This window comes from Urtica dioica, chromosome 12, assembly GCF_054948205.1.
Source record: "Urtica dioica subsp. dioica isolate 48M chromosome 12, U.dioica_male_clone48M_v1_H2, whole genome shotgun sequence".
In the NCBI taxonomy this organism is placed as follows: Eukaryota; Viridiplantae; Streptophyta; class Magnoliopsida; order Rosales; family Urticaceae; genus Urtica; species Urtica dioica.
The window spans coordinates 19,594,258-19,610,896 of record NC_142767.1 but is presented as its reverse complement, the minus strand read 5'-3'; the positions used below and the strand labels follow the sequence as shown (position 1 = coordinate 19,610,896).

General features: G+C 36.1%; 1 protein-coding gene and 1 pseudogene across 2 annotated transcripts; one reads left to right on the top strand and one right to left on the bottom strand.

Moving 5' to 3' along the window:
* Positions 1 to 1,667: 1,667 nt before the first annotated feature.
* LOC149380028 (DNA-directed RNA polymerases I, II, and III subunit RPABC5) lies at positions 1,668 to 5,502 on the bottom strand. 2 transcript variants are annotated; one of them, XM_089603077.1, is made up of 6 exons: positions 5,416 to 5,502; positions 5,094 to 5,160; positions 3,157 to 3,209; positions 2,991 to 3,049; positions 2,075 to 2,169; positions 1,668 to 1,949 (listed from the first exon to the last, which is right to left on the bottom strand). In XM_089603077.1, exons 3-6 carry the CDS (start codon positions 3,190 to 3,192, stop codon positions 1,924 to 1,926), a joined length of 216 nt encoding a protein of 71 aa, XP_089459203.1. In that variant the 5' UTR covers positions 3,193 to 3,209; positions 5,094 to 5,160; positions 5,416 to 5,502; the 3' UTR covers positions 1,668 to 1,923. The 2 variants fall into 2 exon arrangements, with proteins under 2 accessions (XP_089459203.1, XP_089459204.1); XM_089603078.1 differs by lacking the exons at positions 5,094 to 5,160; positions 5,416 to 5,502 and adding an exon at positions 3,359 to 4,011.
* An 8,605-nt stretch (positions 5,503 to 14,107) lies between these two features.
* LOC149380027 (carboxylesterase 1 pseudogene) lies at positions 14,108 to 15,475 on the top strand (annotated as a pseudogene).
* Positions 15,476 to 16,639: the final 1,164 nt, after the last annotated feature.

Here is a 16,639-nt window from a genome sequence, read left to right as displayed (position 1 = left end):
ATTTTACTTTATAATAATATCCTACAATATTTTGTTTTCCCCATAATCCTTAGTTTCTTTCTCCACTATCTATTATTTGACATTTCTTGAAGAATAGCCGCCAAGAAAGAAAAAAAAGGGTCAGGTCAGGTGTTCCACAATGCAAGAGACTTGGTTGACAAGTAAAAGCCATTTTTCTCATCATCATAACTAATAAGTAAAAGCCTTATAAATACTATATATGTATATATATATATGTATATATATATATATATATATGTATATATATATATATATATATATATATATATATATATATATATTAAAGTGCGTCGATATGCTTTTGATGTTATTGGGCATTGTCACTGAATACAAAGAATTTGTTAATCACAAAAGAAATAAGAAATTATGACAAATAACACCAACTTCGTTGGTTGTAAATTGCAATTGAAGATTAAAGAATTGAAATTCGGATGGAACGCACGGGGGAGAGAGAGAGAGAGAGAGAGAGAGAGAGAGAGAGAGAGAGCATTCAAAATAAAAGCAATTGCGTTACTAATATTCCTAAAAATAATACTAAATATTTTTTGAATTATATACATTTTTTAGATTAAAAATTTGGATGTATTGCCACATAAGTACAATTGGCTATTTTTTTTAACAAAAATTCAAGCGTTGGCTATTTTAAAATCTCAATGTTTTAAGTGACCTAGTTCGTATAATTTTTCAAAAAGAAGATTAATTCACTTCATCCGATAATTGTTGTTTTAGCGTCTGATAGTTTTTATTAATATAGTTAAGAGTATAATATATAGCGTCTGATAGTTTTTATGATTAGAGTGATCAAATGATAGGTCTGTCATCTATGATCACAAAAATGTCAAGTATCGACTAAAAAATTGATTACATTGAACTTTTAAGCACAAGTTACACATAAACCTTTTATGAAAGTAAACTATAAGAAGAAGTCAATGTCACCCAAACTAAGTTTTAGAGTTACTATTTTGTATCTTTTAACATCTCAATTGGGCTATTTAACTACACTAAAAGAATATAAGTAAGTACCCGATAAATTCAGAGATTATGGTCATTTTCTCTATAATAACATAATGCATAAATAAAGCATACATTCAAATTTCCAATTCGATATAATTTAGTGGGACTTTATTGACAAAAAGAGATAATATTTGAGACATTGCCTGAAGTACAAAAAAAAAAAGGAGTGACACATCCATAACATGGATAATAAGTATCAATAGGTTTTACAACTTTGATTAAAAAGCCGACACGTGGCAACTTTTTTTTTTTTTTTTCTCTTTTTCTATCCTGCCTCTCTCTTTTCCTCAATTTTTTTTATTTTTACTTCTCATTTCATCTTTTTCCTTCTCTCTCTCTCTTTTTCTTCTCTCTTTTTTCCCGCGAACGTATATTCAACTAGTAGTGTTAAAAATAGCGCCGTAAGCTCTCCCCTAAAATTTGGAAAGCAGGATTAGATCATACAAATGACTAGGTGTTTGGAAAGCATGCAAAATGGATTAACACATTATTTTTCTGCGTGTCTTTTGTCACTGAAATAAATCAGTTCAAACGTTCAACAATTTTCGTCGGTTTTAATCGTTGATCAGACTCCTATCTCATTACCACTAAACCAGCTATAACCTGACTATTATTTATATGGCGATTATGAATAAAATAGAGACACACAAAGCTTAGATTGATAAATTATAGCAAATGCAACAAGTTCTTGGTCAAGGTTGAACTAGTTTGCCTTTCACCACCAACTCATCTATTTAAGCTACTTCAACCAGAATATAATCGCATTACATCCAGACTTTTTTTAATAGACTATATAACACCAGCAAAATTCTCGAACGTCTTCTAAACTACTACAACATTGTGCGAAAAAAAAAAAAAGTGATTTCGAGTTCCGATCCCTACATTCTCTCAGGTGGCCTCACTCTTGTCCAAAGCTGCATCAACCAATTTACCATGTTAGTATGATAAGAATCCTCACCCGAAGGGAACACAACATACCCATAATTTTTCTTTGTTCAATTCACTGAGAGAGAGAGAGAGAGAGAGAGAGTGGACTCACTGTTGTAGTTCAGAAGCTTCTCAATGAGATCAACATGAGTCATGAGCATTCTCCGACAACAGTAACGAACCAAGTTCAAACCATCAAGAGCATCACTGCAAAAGTGAACCAAAAAAGCAAAGCAAGAAAGCACTTTAGTGCACAGACAAATACAGAGCTAGTTTTATTTAGCCTAAAGGTGAATTATATAAATATTTTCCATCTACTAGGGCATTCGACACAAAACGGTTTGAATTTCTCACATCTCCCAAAGACACCCAAAACTACCATGTGATTCAAAGGAAAATGAAAAGAAAGATAAACCCAGCAAATTTCATATTCAGAAATTCATAATTGACATAAAAGGACTAACAAACGAAGAACCTTTGCATAATAGTCACACAGCCAGATTAGTCATACTTGGCATCACACATTGAACTTGAGTGGTTAATCCTTTCACATATAGCTGACATCATCCTATTATGAATTTGGATACACTATTTATCGAATCTCCCGATAATTCTAGAGATCCCGGGCTCTACACAATTCATTATCAAGAATTCTTCGCAGACTGATTCGATGCCTTTCTCCCACAATTCCCTCCTGTTTAAAGTGGGATACAACTTCTGATAATACTAAATACTAAATAGATCCCTTAACTATCTATTATTATCTAACTCGCCTTATATCTAATATCCTAACACATACTAATAAGCATCGTACAGCGAACTTGAGCTGTTCTTCACAAGTGACTCCCATCACATCACACTAAACATCACAATTCATCCTATTTTGGGCTTAAATACCACCTTCCCATTCCACCACTCAGGTACAATCAAACCCGAATCAATATCAAACAAATTGAATCTTGCCATCATAATCCACAAGCGAACTCAAACATCAATCAAATTCTAGAATGATGAAATTCTGAACTAACCCCTCAGAATAATCAGATTGGAGAAGGTCAAGGTAAGCTTCCCATTTGTCGCCAATAACCTGCGAGTAAAAAGGGGAAAAAATAATCAGTGCCTATAAGGAACTATGGTCATGTGATTTGAAATTAAAATCACCGCATAATTAGAGCCAAGAGTTCAAAGGAAGACCTTGCCGCAAGTGAAGCAACGGACCGGGATAATCATCTTCGAACTTTTTTAATCTGCTCCATAAAATGAAGAAAACATCAAGCTTGACATTGAGGATGTCAAATACATCCTAAAAATAAAACGAAAATCGGAAAAAATCCACTGCAATTCGTCGGAAACCAGAGAAATAACGGGAGAGCGAGACGAGAGAATAGGAACACACCTTTTTCTTCGAGAGTCACAAGAGGAAGTAGAGAGAGAGAGAGAAGCGTTAGATATTTATACGGCCAAAAACACAATCAGAAAACCCTTGTCATTACGGCCTTTCACCAAATTCTATTACAATTTTACCCTCATTATTTGCAAAATAATCCTTTCAGTGTACAGCTATACATTACATTGAAATAATATTTAAGAGCTTCAATAATTTCGATATATGTTAATATCGTAATGAATTTATGTTCATATTAAAAAAATGATCATCTATGTTGGCATTGGAATATTGAGCGACACGAACGGTGGGACCCTATGTGTAACTTTCTTTTAGGTGAATTGTACAAATCTCATATGTTAAAAGACTTGTTTTGGATAACAATCGTGATCATATTACAAAAATTAAAGATTTTCGATAGAGAAGAAATAAGCATATATTAGACAACATTATTATATATATATAAAGAGGAACCCACTTTTACTGTTCACTCAGTGTACGTTTACTGTTCCCGGTCAGAGAGAAATTACAAAATTATCCTTTTCAGTCTATGATATTTACAACCCTGTCCCTGAAGGCTTTAAAATTACAAAATTGTCCTGTAATGATATTTACAACCTGCCAGAGAACTCTGGATAATTCGTTGGTTTTCTATATATACAAAAATTCGTTGGTTTTCTATATATACAAAAATTCGTTGGTTTTCTATATATACAAAAATTCGTTGTGTAATGATATTTACAGCCTGCTAGAGAACGCTGGATAGTTCAATGCATATCCAGAACAATTCATTAGTTTTCTATATATACATGTTCAATCTGCAAAACACATCATCGTACCATTCTCTCCAAAACACTCTGGGTAACATCTGTTTCAAACAAAACAAATTTCCATAAAAAAATTTCAAAAAAAAAGAAAAAAACTCTTCAGAACATTCATATATTTGGCTCCCTTCAATTGTCAACATCATTCAAGCCGCATTCACTAATCACAAAATCATAGCCCTCTCTCAAAACACTCAATCACTATAACATATCCTTCAAAAAAAACTTAAAAAAAAAATAAAAAATTCTCTGTGAGTATCCAGTTTTAGCTTTTGGCCACCATCTGGGAGTACTCTATATCTAGAGCATCTGTTAATTTTTATTCTTAATTGACATTCATGCATATAACATAACCAGAGTGTAAAAACCAGTAGAAGAACAAATAAAACATTTCAACAATAATCAAACTCCTTAACTCTTTAGCACTTCTCAGGATTATTTCAACAATGAAAAGTTGAGGGAAAAAAAACTAGGAGCTCCTAAGTTCTAAAACACTCAATCTCAGATCCAATTCAACAATTCATTCGTATATTCAATTTATTTATAAAAAAAAAAACCAATCAAATCAGAAGCACTAAAATTTCAAAACCACCAAGAATCATGTTCAAGTTCGATCTCAAGCTAATGAAATGAGAGAGACAGAGAGATTTGAATACACTACTTAAAATCATCGACAATTAGCAAACGCAACATAAACAACGCAAAGACTCGGATATGAATTCAGTCAAGCCAAGATCCAAAAGACCTAAATTCACAGCTTCAACACATTGGATTAAAATACGAAAATGAGAAGAGAATCTGGATAAATCTTAATCAACCGCGAACAAATATCAAATCATCATATAATACTAAGATTCAAAATAGATTTCAAACCCTAGCTTTTCTGAAAGTCGATCACTCGAAGAAGAATTTTGAGACTTTACCTTGAACAATGAGTCTCGACGACCCCAAAACCACAACCACAACCACCGGCCCAAGAAGAAAAAATCACTGCAAGTGACCCGCAAACGAAACTGAGAAGAGAATCTGGATAAATCTTAATCAACCGCGAACAAATATCAAATGATCATATAATACTACCCAAAATGTAGAGATCTATTTTAAGCTAACACTGTGAAGGGGAAAAAAGAAAAGAAAAAAGAGTGGTTAACTGGGCTGAACAAATGTAAATGAACAGAACGAATAAAAGGGAATGGAAGGCCCTAAAAAAAGTCCAGCGAATCTGAGAATAAAAAGAAACCCTACCAGAGAGACAGTGAAAAAGGGCGAAGAGAAGGAAAGAGAGAGAGAGAGAGAGAGAGAGAGAGAGAGAGAGAGAGCGGCGGTGAAGACAAGAGGAAATGTGTTTTTTTCCAAATTTATAGTTACAATATAAATGGATCTACGCCGTTGAAATTGTTACAGATCCGACGACTCACATTTGAAGATTCTTTATGCAAGGGTTGTCGTTTTTAATTTTGTGCTGTCGTTTTTTACAATAATAATGTTAATTATAATTATATATACTAGTACCAATATAAATTAAGAATAAATGTTATTTTTGCTCCCTGAATTTTGGTGGTGCTGAGAATACAGTTCTTGTACTACAAAAACTCAGTTTTTAGTCCTTAATATCAGATGTTAGAATAGAATTAGGCCTTCCGTGTATTATTTCGAGCAAACGTCAGTTAAGTTTACCATTATTCCAGAAGTTACGAATATACCCTTAGTTTAAACCATTTCGATATCAGGTATAAATGATATCAAAATGGAAAGCCCCAAATCTTGTTCGACAGACAAAATGAGGAGCTAGGGTTCAAAAAAAAAACCCAAATCGTGTTTGTTTCTTCATCGAGTAAATCGAACATCGTTTCGCCTTCATTCCTTGTTCACGATGGACAGCAGTGCAAGCATCTCATCAAGTCGCAAGAAACAGCGCAGCACCATTGATGAACATCGACACCCATATTGTAATTGTGGTATGAGCGAAATCCGGACCGCATGGACAGGGGATAATCCAGGACGACGCTTCTTTGGATGTTCAAAATATAAGGTAAGTGAATTTGTGGTTGTTCAGGAATTTTTGGACTTGAATCTGGATTTTTCAGTATTTTAATTATGTAATTTATGGATTTTCAGTATTTTTCCATCTCTTTCTGTCTATGAATTGTATCAGAGTAAGGACGATAGAGGGTGCAATTTTTTTCAATGGATGGACCCGCCAATAATGTGTCCGAGGGCAAAGAAAATCATTCCAGGTTTACTGAAGAAAATCAACAAATATGAAAACGTTGGTGAAGAATGGGAATTTGAAGATTCGATGGATAATGGACAATATTCTGGACTGAATGTATCAAGTGATGAATCAAGATTGAATCTCTCAACTGAAGATGTTATAGCCGTGATGCATAGTGAATCCAAGAAAATTAAGTTGTTGCTCTGTGTTGTTGTATTTTTTCTTTGTCTGCTTTTGTTTAAGTAATTAATGCAGTAGTGGTTGACGCTGATACAAGATAATATATGTTGTGTTGTTATTAGAAGAAAATTGGTGTTTTTTTTGTGCATCTTGCGTTTGACACTGAATGAAGATAGGGAAACAGAATGAGATAGGTAACTGTTAAAATGCTCAAGAATCTGTTAACATATTCAAAGTACATAACACATTCAAAATACATAACACATTCAAAATACATTAAACATTCAAATGCTCAGGAATCTGTTAACATATTCAAAAAAGTAAATCAGTTTCAAAAGGACTTGGGTTACATATTCAAGACATATTTTACTATTAACTTTCTTAAGTTAAAGACTCCCAAAATGACTTGGTTTACACATTCAAGTCGCATATACATCATTCATAATCCAAAAAAGACTAACAACATAGTCATAGCAATAAACCCGGGCTTCTAATCTCGGAATAAACTGCGCGGCTCCATTTGCCCTCCTCGCAAGCCGGTTTGAGTATGGAACCGAGGGCTACGCTGTAAATACCATATATGAATAAATCAGATTCATGTATTCCATGATTTTAGGTTAATTTCAATCTAATATCAAGTACTTCAAATTTTTGAAATTTTTTTACCCTGAGCCTGTCCTCTTGAGTTTCACCCTGCGTTGGCTGCGAAGTTTGAGGTCCTTCACTTGTGTGAGTTGACTGCGTCGATTGTGTAGCTCCTCTAGTTGTACGTCTTGGTCGTTCATTTCTCTGTAAGAATAATGTTATAAAAATTAGTACAATAACCCTAAAAAATTAAAATTATTCAACACAAATACCTCTTGTTCCTGCTCTCTTCTAACGCATGTTGTTTTGTTGTGACCATGTTTACCACATCTTGAGCATTTTGTGGTTACATACTGCCGAGTCAACCTTGTGCCTGTACGAGGAACGACCTCGTCGTGTGTAACTCGTCTTAGCTTTTTGGGTCTGCCGGGCTTAGTTCTTTCCGGTGGCGTCGACATAGGATTCAAACCGGTCCTTGGCCATTGTTTGATTGGGTTGATTGGTTGGATCATGTTTTCATAAATCTTAATTTGGCAATCCTTTTTATACCAGTCTGACACGTAATTCACTGGCTCGTCATGCTTCTGCCATATGCAACTAATGGCATGTGAACAAGGAATTCCTGGCATGGTTACTACGTTAGATATTGAAGACACATAATTAAGTTAGACATAACGAATTGCACTAACTCATTACCTGATAAGTCCCAACGGCGACATGAACATGTTCGGTGTGCCAAATCGACACTGTACATGGCACCGTACATGTTAGTAACTTGAAACAGTTGACCACCTGCCTAGTAAGCTATATTCTGAGCACTGTGGACTTTGTTTTGCTCAAGAATGTTGTGAATGCGTGGTCCCAGTGCACCGGTCCATTTTTCACAGGCCTTGCGCTGTTTTGAGAAGCGTTGCAACAGGTACAGTCGTATGCGCTCGAGCATTGATAAAATTGGCTTCTGTCTTGCCATTAGGATCGCTCGTGTGCCGTTGAAACTCTCGCAGAGGTTGTTCAACACAATCTCACATTTAGGAGCAGTCCTAAAATTACATATCGCCCATTGTTGTGGGCCTTTGCTAATAAGCCAGTCGTAGGCTGCCTGGTCTTCTCTTTTAATGTCATCCATCTCTGATTCAAACCTACCAGTAGAATAAGCCATTGCCGCCGCCATCATCTTGGTCTTCATAAATTGTCCCCTGAAAACCTGATGAAGAAAGCATGTTAATTTTATATATGATGATGGGAACTTAAAACTCTGTTAATTTAATCCTGAATTCAGTAAATGTCTCATTTTGTACCTGCAACATTAGTAGAGTATAATAATCATATTTCTTACTCGAGAAAAACTTTGGGATAATAAACAAACACATAGTTCAAGAGAAAGAATTTTCAGCTTTGAGATCAATCACAGCACTATAATCTATCAGTGTCTAAACTACTTAAACTATAATCTAAATTACCTTGATGAAATTGGCTTGAAAATGTCTAGCACAGTGCTTATGTTCAGCTTGAACGGACCTTTCCTCCCACATATCCGTCAATGCCTCTTGTAGACCTTTTTGTTTATCAGATATGAACGTCCAGTGATGGCCGTTGACAATACTTAGATCTTCCCTCAAGAACTTTAGAAACCACGTCCATGAAGACTTGCACTCAGACTCAACGACTGCGTAGGCTATCGGAAAAATACCGTTATTTCCATCGATACCAATTGCAGTTAGTAGTTGACCGGTGTGATGGCCTTTGATATGGCAACCATCAACACCAATCACAGGTCTACAATGTTTAAACCCAGATTTGCAGCCCTAAAAACAGACATACATCCTCTTGAAAACTGTCTGACCTTCTGAAACAGTTTCAGTTTCAAATTGAATGGTTGAACCTGGATTTGAGCGTCTCAGTTCAGCACCATAGCTCCAAAGAGCAGCATATTGTTCTGTATACGACCCCTCGATAGCCTTCTTAGCAATTTTTTTAACCCTATAAGCCTTCTCCTTTGAACATTCAAGCACGAAGTCTTGTTGGACTCGATTCATGATATCTGCGGTCGTCAATGAGTCACTGTCTTTGATCTGCTGCATATACTTCTTTGAAAGCCAGGTTGCAGTGGCGAACGAGTTAATGTTAACCCTAGCACAAGTATGTTCAGGCCTCAATGTTTTGATTATGAACGTACCGGTGTCACCCAAAACAGATGCGTAACACGTCCACTTGCAGTTAGGGTCCTTGCATTCTGCTCTTACACGGTCTGAATCGTTTTTCTTGAAGTATATATTTTTACCGGCTTTGATTGAGTACTCTCTGATGGCCTGTTTGAACAGTTTTGAGCTTTTGAACACCAGTCCCAACTTGAAGCTTGGATTCTGCATATCTGCCTCTTTAAACTCCGTGAACGATGGGAGTTTCTTCTTCAAATTTCTATAGTCTCTGAACTTATTGGCTCCTGAGCTGTTAGGAATCTCCGGCGGTACTTCTTCTTCTGAGGAATCGGATTCCACGCCAATTTCTGCATCCATGTCCAAGCTTGTGTCTGTGTCGCTCAAAACAGCCTTCCCTTTACCACGCAACACTGAGAGACCAATATCAACGGCGTCTCCATCGACATGAATGTCATCGTCGCTTAACTCAAACCCAGATTCTTGTTGGACATCTTCTACCGCCTCTTGATCAGGTTCAATTTGATCCTCCTGCACATTATCTCCCGCATCTTGCTGCACTTCATCTTGTGTTTGTGTCACCGTCTCTGCCATGAACTCATGTTGTTCCTGTTGAATAAGCTCTTCTGGATCGGGAGCGTCTTGTGTTTGCTCTTCTGGATCAGGAGCGTCTTGTGTTTGCTCTTCCATATTAGGAGCGTCTTGTGTTTGCTCTTCCATATTTGGAGGGTGATCGTCAACGTCAACTTCATCCTGCATAGTCGGTGGAGCCAGGACAACCTGACTGTCATTTACACGCACACGCACATCCACGGGGTGCTCACAAAAAATATCAACCTCCCACTTGGTCTTCAATGTTTCTCCAATAGCTTCCAACAAATCCTCGTCGTTATCAACAACCATCACCTTCTTACTCCGTGGATCCCTCAAGTAATAAAATTCTACACCAGGATATCCTAGACTCCGATTCAGTGTGTTATTCAGGACGACCATGGACATTATATCGATATCCACACATTCCAAACGAAGTACTTGCCCACCGAGGTACTTCCAGCCAGCGGACTCAAACTCCATTGCACCCCCATAGTGCATATTGAGTACAAAGTTGTTTAGCAAAGCTTCTGCAAAATTAAATTTAAACCAAAATAAATATGACTACCTTTTATTGCCCAACAACCAACCAACAGGACCCACGACCCTTCAAGTTTACCGACAAATAAACAACACCAAAAAGGAAGCGACAAATAAAAATGATAAAAAACATATGTCTTTGTGTGGTCCCTAAAATAAACATCGTATATAAATATCAATGTTTAAAAGTTCACATACGGAAAACACACCTTCGTCATGAGGTCTCTGTGCAGAAGCCTTCGTCGGCGATTTTCTCTTCATTGGCGATTTCCTTTTCGCTGGCGGTTTTTTCTTCCACGGCGATTTTTTCTTCGCCGGAGATTTCGAGACACCATTCGCCGGAGATTTCGATGAACCAGAAGTTTTGTTCTTCAACCGCGGAGAAGAACGCGTCAGAGCAGCATTCCCAGGCGATGTCGCCATATTCTTTACAAATTCGAATTTAGGTTTTTAGATCGATTGATTTCTAACCCAGGTTTTTCCTTTTCTTTTACTTCTTAATTTAATTCCTTTATTTCAATTTTTTTTATTAATGGAATTACCCATAACACCCTTCTCTCAAATAGCACGTCAGATCCCATGTCCTATTTTAACTACCAACGTTACAGATTATTAGACGGAAGGACATAAATGAAATTATTTCACACATTAAGGGGAAAACATCAAGTTTTAAAAGTATGGGGGGGGGGGGGGGGGGGGGAAATTACAGCACCACCAAACTTCAGGGGGCAAAAGTAACATTTTTTCTATAAATTAAGAACTTCGACGCAATTACCGTAAGGGTTATTCTTGATATCACGTTGAAACTCGTGGCATCAACAATAGTATCTTATATAGTCAAGCATAAAGATAAGGAAATAAAATCTTAGATTTATGAAATCTTATTAAACTTAAATAATAACTCGTTGTCAAACCGGCGTCTTCCATCCTTTGGCGTTTGAGATTCCCAACCTTCACCAAAGTTACGCTTACAAAAGAGATTTTATCTACGAAAGAGATATATAAAACATACATGAACTATAAGAGATTGTTTCGGTTAATATGCAATTGAACTTTGTGCATGTCGACAATATGTTTGGTGTAGGCATTGGACATGTTACAGAACAAAGCCAATTCTCCTTTCAGGTACATAAAATAAGGTGAAAAAATGAGCAAACAAAAATGATAGTTTGGTCTTGTAGTGTCATCTTAATCATGTTGTCTAAAGAATCCAGTTGTTGTTGTTTGGTAAACAAGAAAATTACTCTGGATCAATTGCTCATATTTAGGTTTAATAAGGCTTTCATTTCCAAATTATTAATTTTTTTTATTTCCTTGCATCAAAATAGCTTTCATTGCATCGAAGTTTAAATTTAAAGTTTTAAAAGCCGGTGAAAATCGAGCTGGTGGCTTTGCTATTGAGAAACACAATATTTATCATTTAGTCATCATTTGTCGTTTTCTGATATGTAATTAATTTCCATCTAGGGACGTGTACATGAAGTTACAACTTATAACTAATCAAAATTCATGGCACATAATTATTATTACTATTGTTATAATTTAGTGACGTCACGTCACATGTGTATTATTTAGCTCTGAAAATCACAAAAAGAATGAAGAGAAACAAAAAATGTAATATGTTATATTATAGGCTAGCATGCACAAGCAGCGCAACCAATCAAAACCACAGCAAATTAAGCTGCTAGCCTCCAATATTTCAATAACACCCAGCATTTAAATCTTGTTTTAAATGCCGAAGTCTCATTTAAAACTATAAAAGATATAAAAAAAATTACACCAAAAAAATATTGCATAATATAATAAAATATAAATATAATTGATATATGATTCATAGTTAAATTTTGACTAAAATATATGTTAATGTTGAACTTCGTTTTTCATCAATACGCAATTATTTTGAGCTCAAATTATTGTTAATAAAGTTCATTAGGTAAATAGCCACATTTATAATTTGACATTGATAAATAGTCAACGTTTTCGTAAATCTTATGTAAATAGTCACTTTCATATATTTACACGCGTAAATCTTAGGTAAATAGTCACTTTCATTTATTAGGCCACATCATCTTTATGGCGCTATTTATCTAAGATTTACGAAACGTTGCCTACATTGCAATTTCAAATGTTTTAGTTGGTTATTTATCGAATTTTAGTTTTTAGTTGTTAATATGGCATAGACTCATAAATTAGTCAACGCATGAAAGGAATCGAGCTAGACACATATGGTTAGCTCAATGTCCCATAACATCCAATTGACTAAGCTCATTTTGATAAAAATCAGTTAGATCATGCATCCGCGAACTCTCCTCGACGATGGCCAACTCACTTAGTAACTCTTCAACTGCTTCCTTGAGGACCCGGAGAACGCAGACCATTCAAAGGCACGATCCCTCCTGTTATGACACATGACGTGGTCTTGATGAACCGGAGCTCGCTGATCATCTTTTACATCTATAACTACAAGACTCAAGAGCATATGTTTTCGTACGTTACAACCAGCTATCGATCTTTTACATTGATCTCGTGTATTCAAGCTCATTACTTACAACTTTTATTCACCATTTTTGTTGCTCATCATTATTCATATTCAATAATAAAAAATAAAATAAAAAATTCACGGAGCCATCTTTTGTCCCTTTCGGTTTCATTTTTTGGTTGTCTTTTCATTCATTATTTCATAATTATATTTAATATTATTGTGGAATTATGAGACTTATCTCTATAAATTTAAATCGACTTTTTTCACAAATAATCGAGCCCGATTTGAAGTGATTTTTCATGTCAAAAATATCAAAATATTCTATCAATAAATTTAAACATAGTTGAAATTTGTAAACATACCTCCATAACAATCATATGTTAGAGGGAAAATAACACATTTATACCCTGTGTTTTAGTGAAATGTCGAGTTTAACCTTCGGTTTTCAAAAATGTCGAGTTCATACCCTCTGTTTAACTAAAATGACGAAATTATACCATCTGTTTAATTAAAATGACGAAATTATACCCTGAAATAAACAACAGTGTCACGAATATTCTTTTTATTGACTTTTCATTAACGTTGGCTATAATATTTATATATAAACACCAATTATCTTTATACATTCGCGCCATATATGTAATTTATTTAAAAACTAAAAAATAAACAACAGTCTCTTAATCGTGAAGAACACAGAAAAAGGCAAATGGGTAAACATCGATAGTTGATAGTCATCAAAATCGCATATTCGAACAGAGAATCCATGATTTAGAGTTTCAATTCGAACACGGAATGAAGTCATTTCTTAGGAGGTATGAGTTTTATTATTTAATTTCAATTTAAGGCTATTTTTATTTCAAAATTTAGAATTTGTAAGTTAGGGCACTGATTTAGATTTGATTTGGTTTTTCTTATATAAGAGATAATATCAATGAAAGGGAGATTTGTGATGCTGTTATTCATTTCAGGGTATAATTTCGTCATTTTAGTTAAACAGAGGGTATGAACTCGACATTTTTGAAAACCGAGGGTTAAACTCGACATTTCACTAAAACACAGGGTATAAATGTGTTATTTTCCCTATGTTAGAATAATAATTTATTAATTTAATAATTTTTTTTTATCTAAAGTAGTATTAAACTAATGAGTAAAACAAAAAAAAATATCCATTAATACTAGCTAGTATTTTCTTCGAATTGCAATGTATTTTGAATCTCGTATTCTCTATTTTCGCACAATTCCCATAATAAAAAGCTTTTGTGGACCTTAGACTCACTGACTATTATTAACACCTTATCTCCAAGAAACTTCTCAAAAAAAAAAAAAAGGTCTTACTGCAATGTCCATATCCGACGACGACAAAGCGACCCTAAACTCAGAGCCGATCTGCACCGTTGACCCGTACGACTTCCTTAAGATCGTCAGAAACACAGACGGCACGCTCACGCGCCACCTCAACATCCCGAGCTCCCCGGCCGCACCGGACTCCGCGAACACCCCTTCCAAAGACGTCCCTCTCAACCCATCCCGGAACACGTGGCTCCGAATCTACTTGCCTTCTCCGACCCCGCCGCCCCAAAAACTCCCATTAATCGTCTTCTTCCACGGCGGCGGATTCATCCTTCTCAGCGCCGCCTCCACAGTACACCACCATCTCTGCTCCGGAATGGCGGCGGAGACCGGCGCCGTGGTGCTCTCCGTCAGCTACCGCCTCGCCCCCGAGCACCGCCTCCCCGCCGCCTACGAGGACGCCGACGATGCCCTGAGATTCGCGGCCTCCGAATCCGACACCTGGCTCAGGGATTTCGCCGACACGTCCAGGTGCTTCCTCGCCGGGACGAGCTCCGGAGGGAACATCGCGTACCACGCCGCCGTGAGAGCCGCGGCCGCGGGATCGGATCGCGGCGGCTTCTTCTTCGGGGTGAAGATCAGAGGGCTGATATTGCACCACCCCTTCTTCGGCGGCGTTCGGAGGACCGCCTCCGAAGTCCGGCTCGTGAACGATTCGATTCACCCGCTGAGCAACGGCGACTTGATGTGGGAGCTGGCGCTTCCGGTGGGGGCTGACCGGGACCACAGGTATGCCAATCCGACGGCTGCGGAAGAGGAGTGCGGGTTGATCGGACGGCTAGGGGCGAGGGTGCTGGTGATCGGGTGCGGCGGAGATCCGTTGATTGATCGCCAGGTGGCGGTGGTGGAGATGTTGAAAAGGAACGGCGTTGAGGCCGTGGGTGAGTTCGGGGAAGGCGATTATCACGGGGTTGAGCTATGGGACGTTTGTAAAGCCAAGACCATGTTCGGTTTGATCAAGGATTTCATCAACGTGAAATGATGGAATGGCTACGCAATACGTAAAATGTAATTTCTACTGTGGAATTGCTTTTGGGCTTATTATGTTGCCGTCTATTAGTGTAATTTTTTTTTCTGCCCTTTCATATTAGTGTATATATTTACGTATTATTATTACTAGTGTAATTAATTTTGTAACTTTGCGGTAATATAATACGCACAAAACTCGTTGATAATAATATCGTTTCATTTATATCAATAATAGTATCATGAGTTAATGGTGGCAAAGATACTTAGAATTTTATTTTAATACACTTAATTACTTTTTTTTTTTTTTTTTTTTTTTTTGCGGGTAAAATATTTGAGTCCAGATTAAAGATCGTAAGACAAGAAGCAAAGAGAGAAAAAAATTATTTAATTTTAATTTGTTTATTTTTGTTTTATCATCAGATAATAAAAACAAATACTAAAGAAATGATGTTAAATCTGGAGAGTCGATTTGGAACCAGGAATTAACATTAGGTATTTTATCTGCTAAAAAAAAAAGAAGTAGCTAAGTTTATCCAACATAAAATTTTGGGTATTTTAATCCCCATTTACTCTACTATCATCATATCTTTATTATTATTATTATCATTGTAAACGTAGTGATCTTAAACCTGTGGTTTAGGTTGAAGTTTTAAGGCGAAGAGTGTCGCAATTAGTAGTCAGTTTGCGTGTACGACTCCAATTCAAATTTGGAAAAGTCAAACTATTATATCAATACTTAAAACAAAAATATGGAGCCGATACTTTTCTTTCATACTAATCCAAAATCACAGTGGATTTTGGTTGTCATGAGCCATCATCAGTTATGACCATGAATGAAAACAAAGATGATATGTATCAGCGCGGTGATAATGTCGATATACTCACAAATTCACAATGGGAAATGATTTTCGTAAGCAGTTATGAGCGTGAGCGATTGATGTGGCAGTAATATAATCAATGATGTGTTTTTGTGGGCTCCATTTATTTAGCGCTGATAACGTTGACTGATGTTAAATAACAGTCTCTTACTCACAATAGATGGAGCCCACGTTTTAGGTGTGACCTACACCTATAAGTAGCGCTGACGCATATATGTCCTCAAATGATAAATACTAATCCATTCTAAAAATATTCTAAGACATTGTTTCGGTCCAAGACAGCTAAATTAGGATGGTGCAACTTTTAATCTCAACTTAACTAAAAATGGGCCTCAACTCAAACTAACAAAATGGGCAAAACTAAAGATAATTTTTTTAAAAATGACCATTTAAAATTTTTTGGACTAAAAAAATCTTTTCATTGCTTCTAATTTTAAAACTATCACTATTTTTATTAACAAACTTGTCAATAAATACATATGTATTGACAAATATGTAACTTGACTCATCACCTTCTCTCTAA

Excerpts from the sequence above, each read along its gene's own strand:
- LOC149380028 (XM_089603077.1), bottom strand. The coding sequence starts at position 3,192 with ATGATTATCCCGGTCCGTTGCTTCACTTGCGGCAAG. Across the intron at positions 3,050-3,156 it reads GTTGCTTCACTTGCGGCAAG|GTTATTGGCGACAAATGGGA; the intron begins GTCTTCCTTTGA and ends TTTTACTCGCAG. Across the intron at positions 1,950-2,074 it reads GAAGCTTCTGAACTACAACA|CTTTGGACAAGAGTGAGGCC; the intron begins GTGAGTCCACTC and ends TGGTTGATGCAG.